This window comes from Homarus americanus, unplaced genomic scaffold (assembly GCF_018991925.1).
Source record: "Homarus americanus isolate GMGI-L3 unplaced genomic scaffold, GMGI_Hamer_2.0 scaffold50745, whole genome shotgun sequence".
Taxonomy (NCBI): domain Eukaryota; kingdom Metazoa; phylum Arthropoda; class Malacostraca; order Decapoda; family Nephropidae; genus Homarus; species Homarus americanus.
In genome coordinates, this window is record NW_024727654.1 from 632,899 (window position 1) to 653,116 (window position 20,218).

The 20,218-nt window shown below is 46.2% G+C and overlaps 2 protein-coding genes across 5 annotated transcripts in view; one reads left to right on the forward strand and one right to left on the reverse strand.

Moving 5' to 3' along the window:
- The window catches only part of LOC121865898 (organic solute transporter subunit alpha-like), a 78,041-nt gene that overhangs the window by 16,763 nt on the left and 41,060 nt on the right, over window positions 1-20,218 (reverse strand). The window lies entirely within an intron of this gene.
- LOC121865896 (SET domain-containing protein SmydA-8-like) lies at window positions 39-18,838 on the forward strand. 3 transcript variants are annotated; one of them, XM_042365454.1, is made up of 4 exons: window positions 39-303; window positions 13,963-14,148; window positions 14,666-15,813; window positions 17,331-18,838. In XM_042365454.1, exons 2-4 carry the CDS (start codon window positions 13,976-13,978, stop codon window positions 17,585-17,587), a joined length of 1,578 nt encoding a protein of 525 aa, XP_042221388.1. In that variant the 5' UTR covers window positions 39-303; window positions 13,963-13,975; the 3' UTR covers window positions 17,588-18,838. The 3 variants fall into 3 exon arrangements, with proteins under 3 accessions (XP_042221388.1, XP_042221390.1, XP_042221387.1); XM_042365456.1 differs by lacking the exon at window positions 39-303 and adding an exon at window positions 2,193-2,304; XM_042365453.1 differs by lacking the exon at window positions 39-303 and adding an exon at window positions 9,663-10,291.

A 20,218-nucleotide genomic window follows, 5' to 3' on the forward strand; every position in this document is an offset into this window, starting at 1 on the left:
CTGGTCAGGGTGTATTACACTGGCGGGGAGATGATGCCCCTCCTGATGCCACACAGGTCTGGGGACTACACTACTCAAGGCACCAACATTGTCACTAGGCGCGGCGTGTATACTGACGAGACATCACCACAGTGGTTCCCTCAGGGTAAAGTGACCTGATAATGGCGCAGATGTTTAACTATTCAACCGAAGGATATTGACTAGGTTGTGCTCAGTGAGTTACATGACCTCCGTAACATAACATGGCTGGATACTGAACTGTTCAGCTGGAGTTGCTAAAGATAGGATCAGTGTTCAACAACGATGAGTTCACTTAAAGTAACATCACTAATATGAAATAAATCTTGTGTATGTCTGTGTTTACTTATACAACCACAGTGATCAGAGTAGCGGCGATGCAGGCGAGATACAGCAGGCGAGACGCAGCAGGCGAGACGCAGCAGGCGAGACACAGCAGACGAGGCAGAGCAGGCGAGACACAGCAGGCGAGACACAGCAGACGAGGCAGAGCAGGCGAGACACAGCAGGCGAGATACAGCAGGCAAGACGCAGCAGGCGAGACGCAGCAGGCGAGACACGGCAGACGAAGATAGGCAGGCGAGACACAGCAGGCGAGACCCCGCAGCAGACGGGAGCCAGAGCAGGCAGACACAACCCGGGCAGGAACACAGCAGACGAGGCAGAGCAGGCTGAGGGCACAGCAAGGCAGATACAGCAGGCAAAGACACAGCAGGCGAGACACAGCAGGCAGGGCCGCAGCAGAGCGAGACACAGCAGACAGGCAGAGCAGGCAGAGACACAGCAGGCGAGACACAGCAGACCTTGAAGACAGAGCAGGCGAGACACAGCAGGCGAGACACAGCAGACGAAGACAGAGCAGAGCGAGAGACACAGCAGGCAGAGATACAGCAGGCAAAGACTACCCCGGCAGGCGAGACGCAGCAGGCCCGAGAGACGCAGCAGGCAGGACACAGCAGACCCCAAAGACAGAGCAGGCAGAGACACAGCAGGCGAGATACAGCAGGCGAGACGCAGCAGGCGAGACGCAGCAGGCGAGACACAGCAGACAAGACGCAGCAGGCGAGACGCAGCAGGCGAGACACAGCAGACGAGACAGAGCAGGCGAGACACAGCAGGCGAGACGCAGCAGGCGAGACACAGCAGGCGAAAAACAGCAGGCGTGACTACATGTTCATCAAACCGTTGTGAGTTCACCAGAGTCACGTTGTTCCTGCGTTCACCAAGTGGTACACATACAGTGACCTCAGAGAACTCACCTAATCATTAAACCTCCACAAACTCCTTACGGATTTTCCCTCGCCAACGATTCGAACTAAGGACCTCGAGGTTGAGAAACGGATAACACAAACCTCTGAACCACAGCTCATATGAATATTAGATCTCAAAACTAAGACAACGAGGAGCAGTGCCGGATTTAGACCTGTGGAGGCCCATGGGCAGCCTCTTTGTGGAGGCCCCCCTCATTATAACTACCCAAGAGGGTGGGGTGGCGAGTGAAGCGAGCCTAAACATTTGAGAGTTCCGGGGAGGCGCTATGAGCCCCCCGGGAAAATTTTGAAATTTGATCACTTCTTTGAAGAATTTTGAAGCCATATGCAGTTATATTGAGGAAATTAGAACATTGAGCAATTTTTAATTAACTGTATATTTATTGATAGTGTACAAATTCCCAACACACACCCACAAAAGTGAGACATGACTGGAGTCATTCATGTGGTTTCAAGTCGACCAGCCCTGATATAGCTACTACCGCACATGTAAAAAATAAACATGAATTTTAAAGAATGAAAATAAAAATAATCCAAATGAATAAACAAATAAATAAAATATTGTAATATGTGGAGGCCCCTGGGCAGCTGCCCACTTTGCCCACTCCTGAATCCGGCCCTGACGAGGAGGGAAGATCTCTCGGATAGGTCGACGTTAGAGGTGAACTAAACGTTTTGTGAGGTTGTCAGAAGTGAGTTTGTATGATATGGGTCACTTGTTGAGACCTCGTGTTACCTGGTGTCTCATCAGCTACAAGGGATATGGTCAAGTGTAACTGCTCTGTGATTCGCCAGCTGTACTTATAGAATCACCAGGTGGTCTATGATGCACCAGCTGTACTCCAAAGATCACCAGCCGGCCTTTAATTGACCATCTGTCATCCTAGAGTTACCAGCTGCCATTTGACAGGCTCACATTGATTCCTCGATCGCCAACTGTGTGTGTGTGGCCTTGTGAAGCCACCTGTACCTCCCTCCGGCTGCTGTACCAGGTGGACCTCACTGTTTGTGTACAGTACGTGAAGGCAGACTGAATTTTGTTTACGCTTCTGAACTTACCCGCCCAGTCTTTCACAGCTTAACGCGCCCTCTTAATCCCCGGTTTCCAAGGAGACATTTTTCTGTGAGTTCCCGATTCTCTCTCTCACTCTCTATTCTTTCTACTTCTTTATTTCATGTTCCGTATTTGTCTCACTCACTTTTTCTCTCTGTTTTTGAATGTATCTTCTTCTGTCTGATTATTTCCCGCGATGTTATGACAAACTGTCTCCGGATTCTCAAACGTTCGTACAATAAATTGTTCTCTTAACTGATGATGCCCGAACACACATCTCAATGTCTTACTTAATTCACCACGGCACAAAACTGACAGGTAAAATGGCGCTGATATTGCACAGAGATTCTACCATAGATGTGTTCTAATATCATAATTACTGGAATAAAGTTAAATTAAACGAATCCCTAAAAATCCGGATTCAAGACCAAGAACGAGAATATAAACAGTTATGGGTGGATGTAAACAGAGAGAAGCTGGTGGGATACACACACATACACACACACACACCTGCACCACCACCCACGAACACCTACGCCCACATGACCCTCACCACCCACGCCCCCAAACACCCTCATGAGTCACTAGTCAGGCGTGTTGACATAAGCTCAGCGGGGCACATAGACCTGTTTACCCTAAATCCGGGCCTTATTTGTTGATCTGTCCTCAGCTCCCCCCCCCCTCTAACTCCCACTCACCCCGCACCCCCTCTCTCCCCGCACCACCCCCTCCAGCCAACGCCTTCCCCGCAACGAAGAGAGAGAGCGAGAGAGAGATAATTAAAGATACCTACAAAATTCGACATATCTTAACTTTATGAAGGCAGCCGAGGCAGTAAATTAGTAAGACGTCCTATAAATACTCGATAACTCTCATGGACAGCTGGTTTGAGGAGGTCGAGTGGCTAACTTCGTGACAAGGGTTCGAGTGTTGGGGTCATCATCAATTTTGACGTCTGTTTTAGTCTTTTTTTTTTCGTTCTTAAACTTTTTCTTTTATTCGTTTCACTCTTCCTTTGTCTCTTTCACTCTTTCTTTTGTCCCTTTCACTCTCTCTTACATCTCTCTCGCTCTCTTATGCATCTCACTCTTACCTTTCTTTTACTCCTCTCTCCCAGACAGACAGACACGCCATGACTGATCTTCACTTCCCATCAACTGGTCTTCTCTCACATCAGAGATAAAACTAATTGCTTTATTTACGCTCCCACAGCATTCCCTCTCAGGTCGAGACGTGGCTCATTAAAACTATCTTGGAGGTACAGTACTTAGTTTCCTCCTTCGCTGGGTACTTTTACTTATTTTCCTCCTTCGCTGGGTACTTTTACTTACTTTCCTCCTTCGCTGGGTACATTTACTTATTTTCCTCCTTCGTTGGGTACTTTTACTTACTTTCCTCCTTTGCTGGGTACTCTTGGCTATCTCAGAATGAGGCAGAGGACGCGATCGAAAACTGAGGAGAGGACGTCGACCGATTCACTCACTGTTTGACTTGTGTATACCAAGAGGTGCCTGTAGGTGTGCTATGTAGAGGAGGCGTGTCTTGATGTGGTGTGTGGTGGTGATAGTGCAGGTGTGTATGTATGTGTGTGTGTGTGTCTGTGTAGTTATAGATCTGATATATTATTACTGCTGTAGTCATGTCATCAAAACACACACACACACACACACGTTTCCTCGTCAACCACACACTGTCTCTCACCACCACTTCCCAGCGAGTTAAACGTGTGTCTCTCTTCCCTCATATACCTTAACGATGTGTAATGACTAATGAGTGACAACGAGACAGAACCGACAGGAGTGACAGAACAAGTACATGAAGGAGAGGTTAATACACCATTGACAGCTCTTTGACATTTTTGTGACAGCTCTTTGACAGATTTATGACAGCTCTTTGACGGGTTTATGAAAGCTCTTTGACAGGTCTATGACAGCTCTTTGACGGGTTTATGATAGCTCTCTGATAGGTTATGACAGCTGTTTGATAGGTTTATGACAGCTCTTTGACGGGTTTATGACAGCTCTTTGACGGGTTTATGACAGCTCTCTGATAGGTTATGACAGCTGTTTGATAGGTTTATGACAGCTCTTTGACGGGTTTATGACAGCTCTTTGACAGGTTTGACAGTTCTTTGATAGGTTTGTGACAGCTCTTTGAAGGTTTATGACAGCTCTTTGACAGGTTAATGACAGCTGTTTGATAGGTTATGACAGCTGTTTGATAGGTTATGACAGCTCTTTGACAGGTTATGACAGCTGTTTGACGGGTTTATGACAGCTCTTTGATAGGTTTATGACAGCTCTTTGACGCTTGCTATGACCAGCTCTTTGACAGGTTATGACAGCTTACTTTGACGGGTTTGTGAGCAGCTTTTGATGGTTATGACAGCTCTTTGATAGATTTATGACAGCTCTTTGACGGACATGACAGCTCTGATAGGTTGTAGCCAGCTCTTTGATTAAGTTATGACAGCTCTTTGATAGGTTATGACAGCTCTTTGACGGGCTTATGATAGCTCTTTGATAGGTTATGACAGCTCTTTGACGGGTTTATGACAGCTCTTTGATAGGTTTATGACAGCTCTCTGATAGGTTATAACAGCTCTTTGACGGGTTTATGATAGCTCTCTGATAGGTTATAACAGCTCTTTGACGGGTTTATGACAGCTCTCTGATAGGTTATAACAGCTCTTTGACGGGTTTATGACAGCTCTTTGATAGGTTATGACAGCTCTTTGACGGGTTTAAGACAGCTCTTTAAGAAGGTTAATGACAGCTCTTTGATAGGTTATGACAGCTCTTTGATAGGTTTATGACAGGCCACACTATCAATCACTAACACACAGACACTACCAAGCAACACACCAGGTTAAATCACTTTAAGGGAAGACTAAAGTAAACAATAGAATTTCACACCTGAATAATTTTGCCATCGTGTAAATGATAAAAAAAAAACACACCAGGTTAAATCACTTTAAGGGAAGACTAAAGTAAACAATAGAATTTCACACCTGAATAATTTTGCCATCGTGTAAATGATAAAAAAAAATAGTAAAGTGTCGAAAATGTGTCGGAAACGTGTCAGAAACGTGTCAGAAGTGTGTCGGAAATGTGTCGGAAACGTGTCAGAAATGTGTCGGAAACGTGTCAGAAACGTGTCAGAAGTGTGTCAGGTTAAGGCATCATTATCCCAGCGCTAATGAGGGTAAGTCGGGTATTCTAGTCATCTAATTATGTCACCACTACCATCATCTGTGTTCCTCTATATCACCTGCTTTGATAGTCCAGCAATTAGCATACCTTTCAAGGCCTGAGTGCTAGCTATGACAGGTCTCTCTCTCTCTCTCTCTTTAGCGGAGGAGAGGAGGGGAAAGAGAGGTGGAGAAGCGTGGAGAGGAGAAGAGGAGGAGCACTTACCTGTCATTCAGATAACTCACTAATCATCCATGAGAGAGAGAGAGAGAGAGAGAGAGAGAGGAGGTGCTATTTACTGTCCAGGGAAAGAGAGAATTTCAAGACTCATACAACGCAGCACAGAGTATCAACAAACACTTAGTCGTCCTGTGTTCAGTGGGAAGAGGATCCATTCGTTTCTTTCAGTAGGACGAAGATCCATTAATTTCTCTCAATACAGGGAGGCCAAGTTATAGAAGAGAATAAGGTTACATCGCCAATACAAACAACACAGGGTACAGTTACAGTGAATGGAATGACTCTTTAATTATATAGCTTCTGTATCCCTGCCTGTATTCATGAATTATCTTAATAAACAAACAAATAAACATACAATAAAGTGAAAAATGAATAAAATATCAAATACAAAAAAAAAATGACAAAAAATAAAAATGAATATCGGGAGAAATTATTAATTACGTGACTTTTAATAAACATATTTCTCTATATAACTAAAGTGCCAAGAGGTGCCAATAGAGACAGGCACTCAGTTTAGGGGGTGGTGTGTGTGGGTGGGGGTTGTGGGGTGGGTGGCGTAGGGGTGTGGAGTGGGGGATGGGTGGGAGGTAGTGGGGATTGTGAAGATGGGGGAATAGAGTGGGGGTGGTGGAGAGGGGGAAAGAGTCGTGGGGGGGGTTATGAGAAGGGAGGTGGAGTGGGGGTGTTGGAGAGAAGGTCAGGTGGGGGTTGCCAGGAAAGGAGGTGTAGTGGGGGTGGTGGAGAGGGGAAAGCCGTGGTGGGGGTTATATGAGGAGAGGTGGAAGGAGGTGTTGGAGAGGAAAGGCGTGGTGGGGGTTATGAGGAAAGGAGGTGGAGTGGGGGTGGTGGAGAATTAGAGGGGGTAAAGAAATTGAAGAGGGGTGGAGGGGGTGACATAGGGTTAAGGGGGTTAGAATGGGGTAGAGAGGGTAGAGAGGGAGGTGGAATGGAGAAGGTGGAGATGGAGGAACACCTCGTGTTTTAGTATGTAAATAATTATATATATACTGTATATATATATATTTACGACCGACTAACCTGACCTTCTCTCCTACCTCCTGGGGCTCGAGGAAGTGACTCATCAAGACCATGAGTAGACGTAGAAGTAGATGAAGAAGTAGATGAAGAAGTAGACACACAAGTTATTCGTTTAATTATAATTTTATGAAGTTGTAAATAAAAGGTAGATAAATATGTGAAGTAAACGGGAGAGAGAGATAATCTGAATTAACACATCTACATATCTCTGTAATTCGACACACCACACACACTGAAGTACACAGGAGACACACACACTCACACACACAGAGGACACAAAGGAAACACACACAGGAGACACACACACACTCACACACACAGAGGACACAAAGGACACACACACACACACACACACACACACACGTACACACACACACACACACACACACACGTACACACACCTTCAAACAACCTATGAGTCACTTAACCATCATAAACAGTTACTTTATGTTGATCGTAAGGGCGGCGAGCAGGTGTGTGTGTGTGTGTGTGTGTGTGTGTGTGTGTGTGTGTGTGTGTGTTAAAAGCATTCCTTAATTTCACTTGTGCTTTACGACGCTTGATCTATTTATTTCTTTATTTTTTCCCTGAACACAAGGACAATAAGACCATCGGGAGCACCTGCCAGCTCTCCTCTCCTGAAGATGCTGAGCTTAGTGAGCCACACTCATCCAAGTACACTCATCCAAGTACACTCATCCAAGTACACTGCACAGGTAGTTCAGGTATATCTAGGAGGGAGGGAAGGAGGGAAGGTAAGGGCAGGAGGGAGGGAAGGAGGGGGAAGAGGAGAAGGAGGGAGGGAGGAAAAGGGAGGGAGGAGAAAGAAAGAAAGAAGAGAGAGAGAGGGGGAGGGAGTGAGGCTATCGGTCAGACAGTACAACCACGACACAGTTGCCAAGCAATTCAGGAACCTTAGGTACTTCACAGTCACCTCAAGAACTCAGTCAGGTGCTCGATGTTATTGTCCAAGATTCGTAGATTAAACCTTCAAAAAATAAAAATATAGATAAGAAAAAGTGTCTAATTGCGATCGTCCCGGAATGGGTTTTGTATCGTTAGATAAGTGAACCGATCTGATACGTTCTCATATCACTAAGGGTAAAATTCTTAGTTCGTGCCTTTAAGAATCGTAGACCAAAGCAGCCAAGATATCTTTCTTTGTACCCGACGTAAGCCATTTATGTGTTGACCTTATCTCTGACTAATGCTGGTTTCCATTGTCTTCCATATATGATTTACAGCTGCTATGAACCATTGTACATCCCACACTCAACACAGACTGAGCATAAGTCTTCAGTAAGTGTCTATATTCTTGCATAGTAGTTTAATATTAATATTTATCAACTGGAGGCCAAAATATGCCTTTGTCTGGTTCACCAACGCATAATTCATCGCCGAAAACACCAAAGACTTCGAAAAAATAGGTGACTATTATTATTATGAACAGAGAATTAAATCAATGAGTGGAATTATAACCAAGAATCACCATCACGCACACTAACATACACAGTTAGGTGTTAAAGAGTTTGGTCGCAAGGAAACCACCCAGGGTCACCCCAGACACAGCTGTGATGATGTAAACAATACCCACAGGAAGGTATTATGAGTGTGTGAGTACCGCGTATAAGGACACACACACATACCTGCCCCCTCTCCATCCCTCAGCCTGACACCAGCTCTCCTCACCTCACACACCGAACACCTAGTTACTCCCAGAACTAAACCCGGGTTGTCAGAGATCGAACATAAATTTCTTCACTAAATGGACCAATGAGAAGTATCCAACTGGCTCACTTCAGATGTATTATAGAGATATTGGTAAAGTGGCGTCACTATGGCACTTAGGATGGACCGTAAATGGATGAGTTAAGGGAGGAAAGTTGTGTGTGGCCGTCGAGGTCTTCACGCCTGAGGAAGGAAGATGTACAGGTGATGATGATGATGATTATACGGAGAGAAGAGAGCAGTGGCTCTGAGAGTGGGAGAAGGGTATAGTACAAGGTAAAGTTTAGAAGTGGGAAGTAGAGGAGAAGGTTAACAGCAGGTGGGCTATCCACCTTGCGGAGACGGGTTTTTTGTCTTCCGTAACTGTGCTGTGGGTGAAGTGTGTGTGTGTTGTGGAAGGTCCTACTGCTGCCTTGACTTCTTCCTCACCCAAGTTTGAGGGAAGAGACTCAGAACGAGAGAGAGAGAGAGAGAGAGTAGGAAAGGAAGGGAGGAAGGAAGGCAGGAGGAGACATCAATAGTTTAAGGACTCTTCATGAAGGTTATGGCAGAACAAAGTAGTGTGCTGTGTTGTCTTGACACTGTACATCAATAATAATTATAATGATAATGTAGCAGAAGGTAGCACACGTACACACATTCTTCTTCAGTGTGGCGGGAAAACATCCAACGACAACAACCTCGAACGGGGGCTGCAGGGTCTCGTTTCCACCAAAAGAGAAAATGATTTTTGATCACATCGATGTTGTTGCTGTGCCAATATTACTTACTGAACACACGTAAATGGCAGAAGGGGTAGTGAAATAATTGATGGGGGGTTTAGAGAGAAGTAGGAGGAGAGGAGGTGTTAAAAAAGTAGCGGAGGAGGAGGACACGTTGAGAGAGTAGCAACATGTTTCAGAGACGGAGTAGCCAAGCCTGTCCGCGCCACCAATCAGCGCAAGTTAAAAAAAGAGATTCATCGCTTTTCTTTGCTTCACTGAGCGTGAGGCGATGACTAACCATCACTTATTTTATTAAGTGATTCAGGAATAAGAATTAATGTGTGGGTCAGATAAGGTGTGTGAAAGGGGAGGGGGAGGGGGGGGGTACCAGCCGCGGGCACACACGGTAAACTAGAGCAATCAGGGCCCCGTGCTTCGCCTGGTGCCCGGCCAGTAAGCAGACCACTACTTCCCCACAATTTTTCTCACAGTAGCGGGGGCGTCGGGCACGTGGCAGTGCCTCCCTCAGTTCCTCACAGGACCCCCGACGGTCAGGGTTCACACCAGACTCGCCGGGGCAGCGACAGTAACAGTGACTGGCCGCCCTCCTGCCACACCACCAGCAGGAAGTAGCGAGTGTTTACCTCAGTTTGAGGAAAACTAAAAGTGAAAGTTACACACATGCACGTAAACCAAGAGTATATATATATGTGTGTGTGAGTGTACGGGTAGAGCAGAAGTCCTCTGTGACGGCTGGTGGCCACATTGACACACAGGGAAGGTGCCTCACCTACTCGGCCCTCTCATACTTTTACGACTCGCACTGACAGACGTCAAATAGGAAAAAATATCTTCCCATCTGCCTTTGTGAATCAATACTCTGGACTCTGATGCAGAAATCAGATAAACCTTCAAACAGGTGATGAACTTTACAACGCAAGAGATGTAACGAAAGATACATATATGAACAACATAATCACTACATAAAGGTGCACTAACGAGCCTGAACAGCAGGAAGGGACACACCACTACCCCACGTACCACCAGGTAGGTACTGTTGCTTCCTGACCTACTTGCGTGAGGCGGTCTGTGGCCTTCATGCTCGACACAGTATTATACCGCCCCGTGTTGTCTGTAGGTTCACAAATACACACAAGTTTGGAAGATAATATTGGCATTAATGAAAATAAAAGCAGATTGAAAGATTATAACAGCTTAAGTGTGTGTGTGTGTGTGTGTGTGTGTGTGTGTGTGTGTTTGGATAGCTAGATGAATGAATAAGAAGATAGATTCGTGAATAAAGTGATGAACAGTGACAACAACCCTGCTGGTCACTGTAACTTCACTGTACCGAAGCTAAACATCAACAACCACAACAGCAGTGACGTGAGCTGAGCCTCGTCACTCACACGTCACATTGGTTGCTTAAATCGTGATGTTACGCTGCAATACGCATCATCCATACGCTGTCTTACGCATACTCGTAAATTTAGGTATAGTTTGACACATTTTTGCGCATTTTCACGATGATATAAGTTGTTTTGTGGTATCATACGCATTATAACACCCACACCACATGTACGCAATAGTTAGAACACTCACACCACATGTACGCAATAGTTAGAACACCCACACCACATGTACGCAATAGTCAAAACACTCACACCACATGTACGCAATAGTTAGAACACCCACACCACATGTACGCAATAGTTAGAACACTCACACCACATGTACGCAATAGTTAGAACACTCACACCACATGTACGCAATAGTTAGAACACCCACACCACATGTACGCAATAGTTAGAACACCCACACCACATGTACGCAATAGTTAGAACACCCACACCACATGTACGCAATAGTTAGAACACCCACACCACATATACGCAGATAGTCAAGGTTCAACAAGGCTATTTACAAATACTAATTAGCGTTGGGACAGGACGCTGACTCACCTGTAGGGGCGTGACAGGTATAACGAATGATGGGTCACCTGGGAATTGAGATGGAAATAGACGGAGGAGTTGAAAATAGACAATGATTGCTTCCGTCATCATCGTCATCATTCCCATCATCATTCTCGTCATAGGCCCTAAATATCATCGTTTTTACCATCATCATCGCCCTCGTCATCATTAGTATTCTTATCGTTATTACTTTTATCATAATTACCATCATTATTGCTCTTCTAATCATCATTATTATCGTCTTCATCATCATCATTATCTGACTGACTGACTTAAACTACGACAAACTAATAACATAAAGATGGCGTTAAAATTACACAGAATTATGACGATGGGAGAGAATCTGATACCTACACCCGTTGTTTACTAATATTAAGCGTTATCGTCGTATTTCGTCAAGTTATCGTATTCAAGAGGTTTGTAGGTGAATATATTTGAGAGGTAAATTTAGCATAGAGGGACAAATTTACCCAACTCACGAATTATCATACCTCAGGCAGTGAAAGGTTATAAACATCATACCGTACGCCAATTATATTATTTATAGTAGTCAATTATCGTACTCTAAAACGTCAATTATCGTACTCTAAAACACGTATTATACACCTCGGAATAAATGATCATAATAAACTAACGTAAAATATAGAATAAAAAACAAAAAAACAAAACTCCTTTCATGTTAGTTTAAGGTATTGATTAAAAAATACCTGAGAATATTTATACGACAGGTGTTGGGAAAAATTAAGTAACCAGTTGGTGCGTCATGAGGTAGCTGGCAGCGAGGGGAGGGGAGGGAGGAGGGGGATGGGGGGAGGGAGGGAGGGGTAGGGGGGAGGGGGGAGGGAGGGAGAGGGGTATATAAAGGGTACAGGTCTGGGTACTTAACAGTTTTGTGGGTGGTTTTAGTGGTTAAGGTTCTACGAGGCTTTAGTTTAATGAGAAGAAATGGAGAGAGGGCAAAAAACAGTGTGGAGAAATGGGAGTTGGTGGAGAGGGAGACGTAAAGAGGGATGGAAGAGAAGGGGAATAGGGACAGGAAAATGGAGAAATGAGAGAGAGAGAGAGAGAGAGAGAGAGAGAGAGAGAGAGAGAGAGAGAGAGAGAGAGAGAGAGAGAGAGAGAGAGATAGATAAATCATCTTCCATCACCTTCTCAACTCTTCTCCCATGTTCCTGCACACACACACACACACACACACACACACTACGTAACAAACACAGATTGCGACTTTCCTCCACACCTGTCTCCTTCCCACACACACACCTGTCTCCCACCACACACATCTGTCTCCTGCCACATACTTGCCTTCTCCCACATACCTGCCCCCACGCGACATATCTGCCTCCACCCCACTCACCTGCTTCCCCCAACACACACCTGCGTCCCACACACACCCTTCCCCACACATCTGCCTCAACACACACCACTTCCTCCCACACACCTGCCTCCCTCAACAAATCTGTCTCCGGCCACATTCCTACCCCTCCACCCACACACACTTGCCTCCACCCCCCCCCACACACCTGCTGCCTCCCTCAACAAATCTGTCTCCGGCCACATTCCTGCCTCCACCCACACACACCTGCTTCCATCCACACACCTGCTTCCATCCACACACCTGCCTCCTTATTCTAAGCCTTAATACTTGGCCCTCCTGACTGTCAACACAAACATACAGGCCACGTGTGAGGGACTGTCAATATAGGCTGTCATCTCTCTCTCTCTCTCTCTCTCTCTCTCTCTCTCTCTCTCTCTCTCTCTCTCTCTCTCAAACACAGACATACTCACTTTATCAATAAACTCTGTAACTTAGACCTGTGAAAAGGGTGTGGGTGTGGTAAGGGAGAGAGGTAAGGGGAGGGGGAAGGCAAGTGTACATACCTGACACACCCTGACACACCCTGACACCTTCTGACACACCCTGACACACCCTGGCACCTTGACACACCCTAACACACCCTAACACACCCTAACACACACCCTGACACACCCACACCATGACACACCCTGACACCCCCTGACACCCTGACACACCCTGACACACCCTGGCACCTTGACACACCCTAACACACACCCTGACACACCCGTGACAATAGTAAAGCGTTCTTGAGTGTTCTCCATGCTGTAGACTGTGGTGGTAGTGTTATTTCTGACTCAGTGCTCACGCTTGTTGCTCGGAGGAATGTGTATGTGCGCATTGTGTCTTGTTGTGTGTGTGTGTGTGTGTACACGTCATTAAGAACTTTGGTCATCAAAGTTTAGGTAATTAACGGTTCCATACTTCCATCACCCCTTCCCTCCCTCACCCCTACTTTCCCTCCCTCCCTCCCCCACCTCCCTTCCCTCACACCCACCTTCCCTGCTTCACCATCGCCTTCCTTCCCTCATCCCCACCTTCCCTCCCTTCGCCTCCTCCCTCCCCCACCTTCCCCCCTCACCCCTACTTCCCCCTCCCTCACCTTCCCTCCCTCACCTCCCCCACTAGACCGGCTTATTACACTTTATAATATTAGGTTCATATATATACGTCTGTGTGTCTCTCGGCTCTTGTATGTGTGTTACATTCTTTTACTCTACATCAAGGAAACAAAAAGATAAACTATAAAGTATAATGGCAGAACATAAAGGCAGTTTGTATTGGTGTTGATGCGACGCCGTGAGATGCTCCTCCTGCGGTACACCAGGTAACACGGCAGCAAAGGACAAAACAAACCTCCTAAACTAATTCCTATGTCTAACCCCTAGGACCGCAGGCAGGATGGGTGGCGGCGATATTGGCACCTGCGGCGTGTGCCATACTGTGGCCTCCTTGACATGCGGCGGCTGCGGATCCATGCACTACTGCGGCAAGGAGCATCAGCGGCAGCACTGGCCAAAGCACCGGGTTGAGTGTCCTCCTTATAAAGTTGTGTCTACCCCAGAGGCCGGCAAGTGAGTCCACCAGTGTTGTGCTCTATAGGTCAAGGTTGATTCTAGTGCTTCCAAGTCATATAAAAGCAGCGCTAAAAATCACTAGAGCCTGGCGTTCATGTCACTGTCATGATAATATTTATTCAAGTTACGCCAGATACTGTAAAAGCTCGCCCGCCTTCTGCTGGCAGTGACGCGCTCTTATGAATCAAATTTATTTGATACAATAACCTAAGAAGTAATTAAATGTTTCTGCGTATTATATTTCACTAACAAGTTGTTTACATAATCTCCTGGGTCACGATCTCAAAGACTCACACAGTTGTGTTATTATCCCTTATTGAGGATACAACGAGTCTCAATGCAATTTTGACCTTACGGTATATGTTGCAGTCTCCTATAAGCCGTAGATAGTGAGTATGTTAACTTCACCCTCATTGACTTGCCTACAGAGTTGAAGAGCTATGTGCTGATCTTTAAGTTTCAGGACCCATAAAACCGCATTTATGAAGCATTCTGAGATAGAGTAACTTTACAGGCACATGGTGGCGTCGCGGAAGTTAACGGCGGGGCAGATGCTGGTGTACGAGTCTCCGGTGGTGGTGGCTCCACTGTCCATCTGCCCTCTCTTGTGTCTAGGCTGTCACGGCTCCATCACAGGTGACGACTTCCCTCGCTGTCCCAAGTGCTGGTGGCCCTTGTGCTCCCTCGCCTGTGCCTCCAGCCGTCTACACAAGGGAGAGTGTGCCATTCTGGCTCTCGACACCAAACACATAGCACCACCTACAGAGCAAGGCGAGACGCCACGCTACGACGTCATCGCTCCAATTCGTTGCCTCCTGCTGCAGTCTACCAATCCTTCAGGCTGGCAGACCATCCTCGACATGGCCCACCACTCAGAGCAGCGTCAACTCAACAAAGAAGAACAACACCTAATCACAGTCCGCTACCTGTCTGATGTCCTCAAGCTCGACTATGATTTAGATATTTTAAATCAAGCGCGAGGCGCCGTCGCCACAAACGGCATGGAAATAAGGAGTGATAAAAATACAAGAGTTAGAGCCATGTACCCGTTGATACGACTGTTCAACAACTCGTGTGCACCCAACGTACATCTGTCCGTCGCCTATAACGGGATGATACAGGCCAGGACAACGGTGCCCGTCTCTGTCGGGGAGCCTCTCTGTATTTGCTACACGGGGGCGCTCATGCCTATTTGGGAGCGTAACGAAACATTAACGTTGTCTTATCACTTTTCCTGTAACTGTCCCCGCTGTGGGGACCCGACTGAACTAGGAACACATTTCTCCTCCCCAAGATGCCCAGACTGTGTGCAGTCCTACCTCCTGCCGTGCACCTGGCTGGGCGAAACTGTGTGGAGATGTAAACTTTGTAAACAGGAGGAAAGCAACGCCCAGGTTCTAGAGAACGTCAAAATTTGGCTTCAGAGGATAGAAATGGATGACATATTCAGTGGATGTTCCTTGAAGCGGTCGAAGGCGGCGCTGCAGGAGGTAGAGGACGACTTTCACCCGCAACACTACGTCTGGATGCGGGCGGCGCACTCTGCCTTGTACCGAATGAGCGACAACAACACAGAACAGGGACTGAACATGCGGATTAAAATCTGGAAGAGACTCGTGGCTCTGTACACCGTACTCGAGCCTGGCCTCACCAAGAGACGAGGTGAGGATCCTGGGTGACGATGACGAGGAAGACGACGCCGTGTCATCGCTATATTCCCTCTAGTTGTGTTGGTTTTTATTTCCACTCGGAATTTTTCACTTCCGACAGGTTGTCTCCCAGACCAGTAAAGGAAAGCTCGCGGGAAGAGGTCAGTCAGTTTACAGATACACTTGTTGACAGTAGTGATAGTTTAGTGAAGAGTTGACGCTTCCCCTGCAGTTCACCGGACCTCAGATGACAGAGTCCAGTGTCTTCATGGTAGACTAAGTACACCCTCCTCCACCTCCTCTTGTTCTAATAAACTATCTTCTAACTTACTGGTTCAGGTAAATCTAAATACACCTGAATATTGCAGATATAATATATTCATTAGTAAACGCACACAGACTGTCGAGATGGTTGACTCTGGGGGTACAAAGTCGTAAGCCCTATTGTATCATGGCAGACGAGCGGAGGCAGAGTTGAGACAGCGTGTGAACAAACCTAACATGAAACGATCATCACAGATTTCAGATTTGTCTCACAGTTTATTTCAGATTTCGATTATTTTATCTATTACAGAATAAAAACAAAACAACACGTTTCTTGGTGCTAACTGAGGTCCTCTCTTGTAACAATTAATGTCCCATACACAATTAAACACACCATTTAGGCAACACGTCCAACATCACAACCATTTCTCCCAGTACAGTACAGTACAGTACAGTACAGTACTGTACAGTACAGTACAGTACAGTACTGTACAGTACAGCACAGCACAGTACAGTACAGTACAGTACAGTACAGTACAGTACAGTACAGTACAGTACAGTACAGCACAGTACATTACAGCACAGTACAGCACAGCACAGTACAGCACAGCACAGCACAGCACAGCACAGTACAGTACAGTACAGTACAGGATAACCAGCGCTGGTCTAAGTCCACCTAACTGACATAACCGTAACTTACATTCTTGCCCCAGACACGAGCAAAGAACGTAAATCTATTAATAGATAACCTCATGATTGAGGAACATTTATTAACTGTCTAATAAGATCTAATAAAGATGAAATATATTTTTTTCTTAGCATACAGAGTCTCAGTAGAAGTCTCAGTAGAAGCCTCGTCTCTCACTAGGCTTCTATAAAACACACGGAGAAGCGTGTTGTGTGAGCAGTGACGAGAGACAAGAGAACGTTTCTTTATAATAGTCTGCGGTTAAAATAATCTTTATATAGCGAGTTAGTTTGTAAACGTTATAGTTCAGGAGGTGATCCCTTGAGCCCCGAGACTCTCACAAGGGCCCTGTAGTAACCCCCCTTTAATTTTATACACTATAGATTATAGAAGTCATAGAGATGAATAACACTCTTAAACAATATTCATAAACAAAAAAAAATCACTCCAAGGGAAATTTATATAAGGATTTTGGCCAAGAGTTAGCATTGTCCGTTTTCTTCTTCTCTCAGGTGGAGGGATAACTTAGAAAGACATCCATTACTTGCACTGCTGAAGAAACTTGTCCTCCTCTATAGGTATGTCGCTGCTGGAGACGGGGATTATCATGCTGAGGGCGGCGCAGCTGGAGCATAGAGAGGGTGAACCCTTCATGCCCGAGCTCCTGGAGCGAGTGAGGACGGTTGTCAAGTACCTGGATGAGGCGTCGCAGATCCTGAGCATGGAGCCGACGGAGTCTAAAGGGCCGGCAATGGTGCAGAAGACAGAGGAGGTGAAGGCAGAGGCTGAGCAGTTCCTACAGCGTCTGGATTCTGAGACAGTGCGGGCTGAGTGAGAGAGAGAGAGAGAGAGAGAGAGAGAGAGAGAGAGAGAGAGAGAGAGAGAGAGAGAGAGAGAGAGAGAGAGAGAGAGAGAGAGAGAGAGAGAGAGAGAGAGGGAGAGAGTTCCGCCATCGACGACCCTCTTAGACGTGTTATCCTCACAACATTATTCCACGTGTTTCATCAACAGTGTCGGTGTGATGAAAGGATCTCTGACTTTGATATACATTAAGTACACTTATTTTTTCCCCATTTTGCAAAGATCAAGACTACAGCTTGATGCGCGTCCTCGTAAAGGTCTTATTTAACTGGACAGCTTCTAGACTACTGACAGAGACGTGAAGACCAAAAGAACATAATATTGACCAACAGTGTTAAGGCATCGGGAGTATCTAACTTCTTCTTAAAGCTTAATATTAAGAGTGTCACTGTACATGTTAGATTTAGCGCTCTTACAACCTTTGACCTATATCTGTGACTTCTGACCTGTAGCTGTGACCTCCGACCTGTAGCTCTGACCAGTAACTGTGACCTCTAATCTGTAGCTGTGACCTCTGACCTGTAGCTGTGACCTCTGACCTGTAGCTGTAACCGCTGACCTGTACCTGTGACCTCTAACCTGTAGCTGTGACCTCTGACCTGTAGCTGTGACCTCTGACCAGAAGCTATGACCTCTAACCTTTAGCTGTGATATCTGACATGTGGCTGTGACCTCTGACCAGTAGCTGTGACCTCTGACCTGCAGTTGTGACCTCTTATCTGCAGTTGTGACTTCTGATATGCAGTTGTGACCTCTGACCTGTGACCTGGATACATTTTTGCTGTTATCATCATAATATCCGTAACCATTGAAGAGTTAGACTACAGACGACACTCAACCAAGAACATGTCACAATAGGTCCGTTTTCAAGTACAGTACGTGTAAGGACTGGGGACCATTGAGACAGTCGCCGTTGTTCAGTTTGATAGGCCCCTTAGGTGAGATGGCAGATTTTCTATACTAAAATAAATATTAACTTATCATAGCTCCATGTAAACAAGTAAACAAACAAACAATTATAATGAAAAAAAATGAAGTTTAGGATTAATGAACTAATAATAAATTTTTTTTCTTCGCTATTTTAACATATTTATTTTAATGTATTTTTTACTTGACTTTAAAATAAAATCGAGTTTTTTTTTGAGAACGAAGATTTATTATTTACTGGACAATTTAATTTTTTTTGTCAATTAAATGAAAAAACCTAATAAATGGTTCAATTCTGTGACTGTGTTTGATGACCTAAAAGGGGAGGGGGGGGAAGGAGGGGTAGAAGGGGGAGGGGGTGAGAGGAAGGAGGCGGAAATGAAGGGGAGATTGCGGAATGTCGAGGCTCAGAGCTAGGATAGGGGGAAGTGAGGTAGGTATCTAGATGAGGGATAGAACAGAAGGAATAGGGAGCTAGGCAAGGGGAAACTCAGGCATCCAAGAGAGCTGAGAGGACGGAGCTAGGACAGGGGAAACTCAGGCATCCAAGAGAGCTGAGAGGACGGAGCTAGGACAGGGGAAACTCAGGCATCCAAGAGAGCTGAGAGGACGGAGCTAGGACAGGGGAAACTCAGGCATCCAAGAGAGCTGAGATGACGGAGCTAGGACAGAGGAAACTGAGGCATCAAGAGGCTGAGGAGGGACGAGACTGGGACAGGGGAAACTCGGGCATCAAGAGAGCTGAGAGGGACGGAGCTAGGACAGGGAAACTCAGGCATCCAAGAGAGCTGAGAGGGACGGAGCTAGGACGGGAAACTCAGGCATCCAAGAGCTGAGATGACGGAGCTAGGACAGAGGAAACTGAGGTATGTGAGCGAGGAGGTTGGCGGCGAGGGACGAGGCACAAATAACCAGAATGTGGAACCTCTCAGACACCGGGAGTAGACAACCCACAACGTTCTCCACTCTCCATACTTTATAACACTGCCAGGGGGTGGAGGGAGGGAGGGAGGGAGGGGGAGGGAGGGTGAAGGGGAGGGAGGGGTGTGAAGGGGGAGGGGAAGGGGAGGGAGGGTGAGAAGGGGAGGGAGGAGGGTGAGAAGGGGAAGGAAGGTGAAGGGGGAGGGAGGGTGAGAAGGGGAGGGAGGGAGGTGAAGAAAGGAGGGGAGGGTGAAGGGGGAGGGAGGGGGAGGGAGGGAGGAGGTGAAGGGGAGGGGGAGGTGAAAGGGGGAGGGAGGGAGGGAGGGACAGATAGGTTAGATGAACACCCTCTTGGTCAAACCTTGGTGAGAGTACGACCCCTTGGCAGAGACCAACAACTGGTTAATATACATAACACACGACTTAACATGTTCAGTGTTGATTTTTGCTGAGAGAGAGAGAGAGAGAGAGAGAGAGAGAGAGAGAGAGAGAGAGAGAGAGATCTATGTTTCTCTCTCTCTCTCTCTCTCTCTCTCTCTCTCTCTCTCTCTCTCTCTCTCTCTCTCTCTCTCTCTCTCACCTCTACACATCAAGAGTGAGAACACAAACACTCACAGAGCCAAGGCCATAAAAGATATTTTAATGTCATACAAAAACATTACCTTTTTTAACCCTGATTTATTGTTCATTTCTCTTCGTATCTTACCTCTCTCTCTCTCTCTCTCTCTCTCTCTCTCTCTCTCTCTCTCTCTCTCAC

Excerpts from the sequence above, each read along its gene's own strand:
- LOC121865896 (XM_042365454.1), top strand. The coding sequence starts at position 13,976 with ATGGGTGGCGGCGATATTGGCACCTGCGGCGTGTGCCATACTGTGGCC. Across the intron at positions 14,149-14,665 it reads TCTACCCCAGAGGCCGGCAA|GCACATGGTGGCGTCGCGGA; the intron begins GTGAGTCCACCA and ends GTAACTTTACAG. Across the intron at positions 15,814-17,330 it reads TGGCCTCACCAAGAGACGAG|GTATGTCGCTGCTGGAGACG; the intron begins GTGAGGATCCTG and ends CCTCCTCTATAG.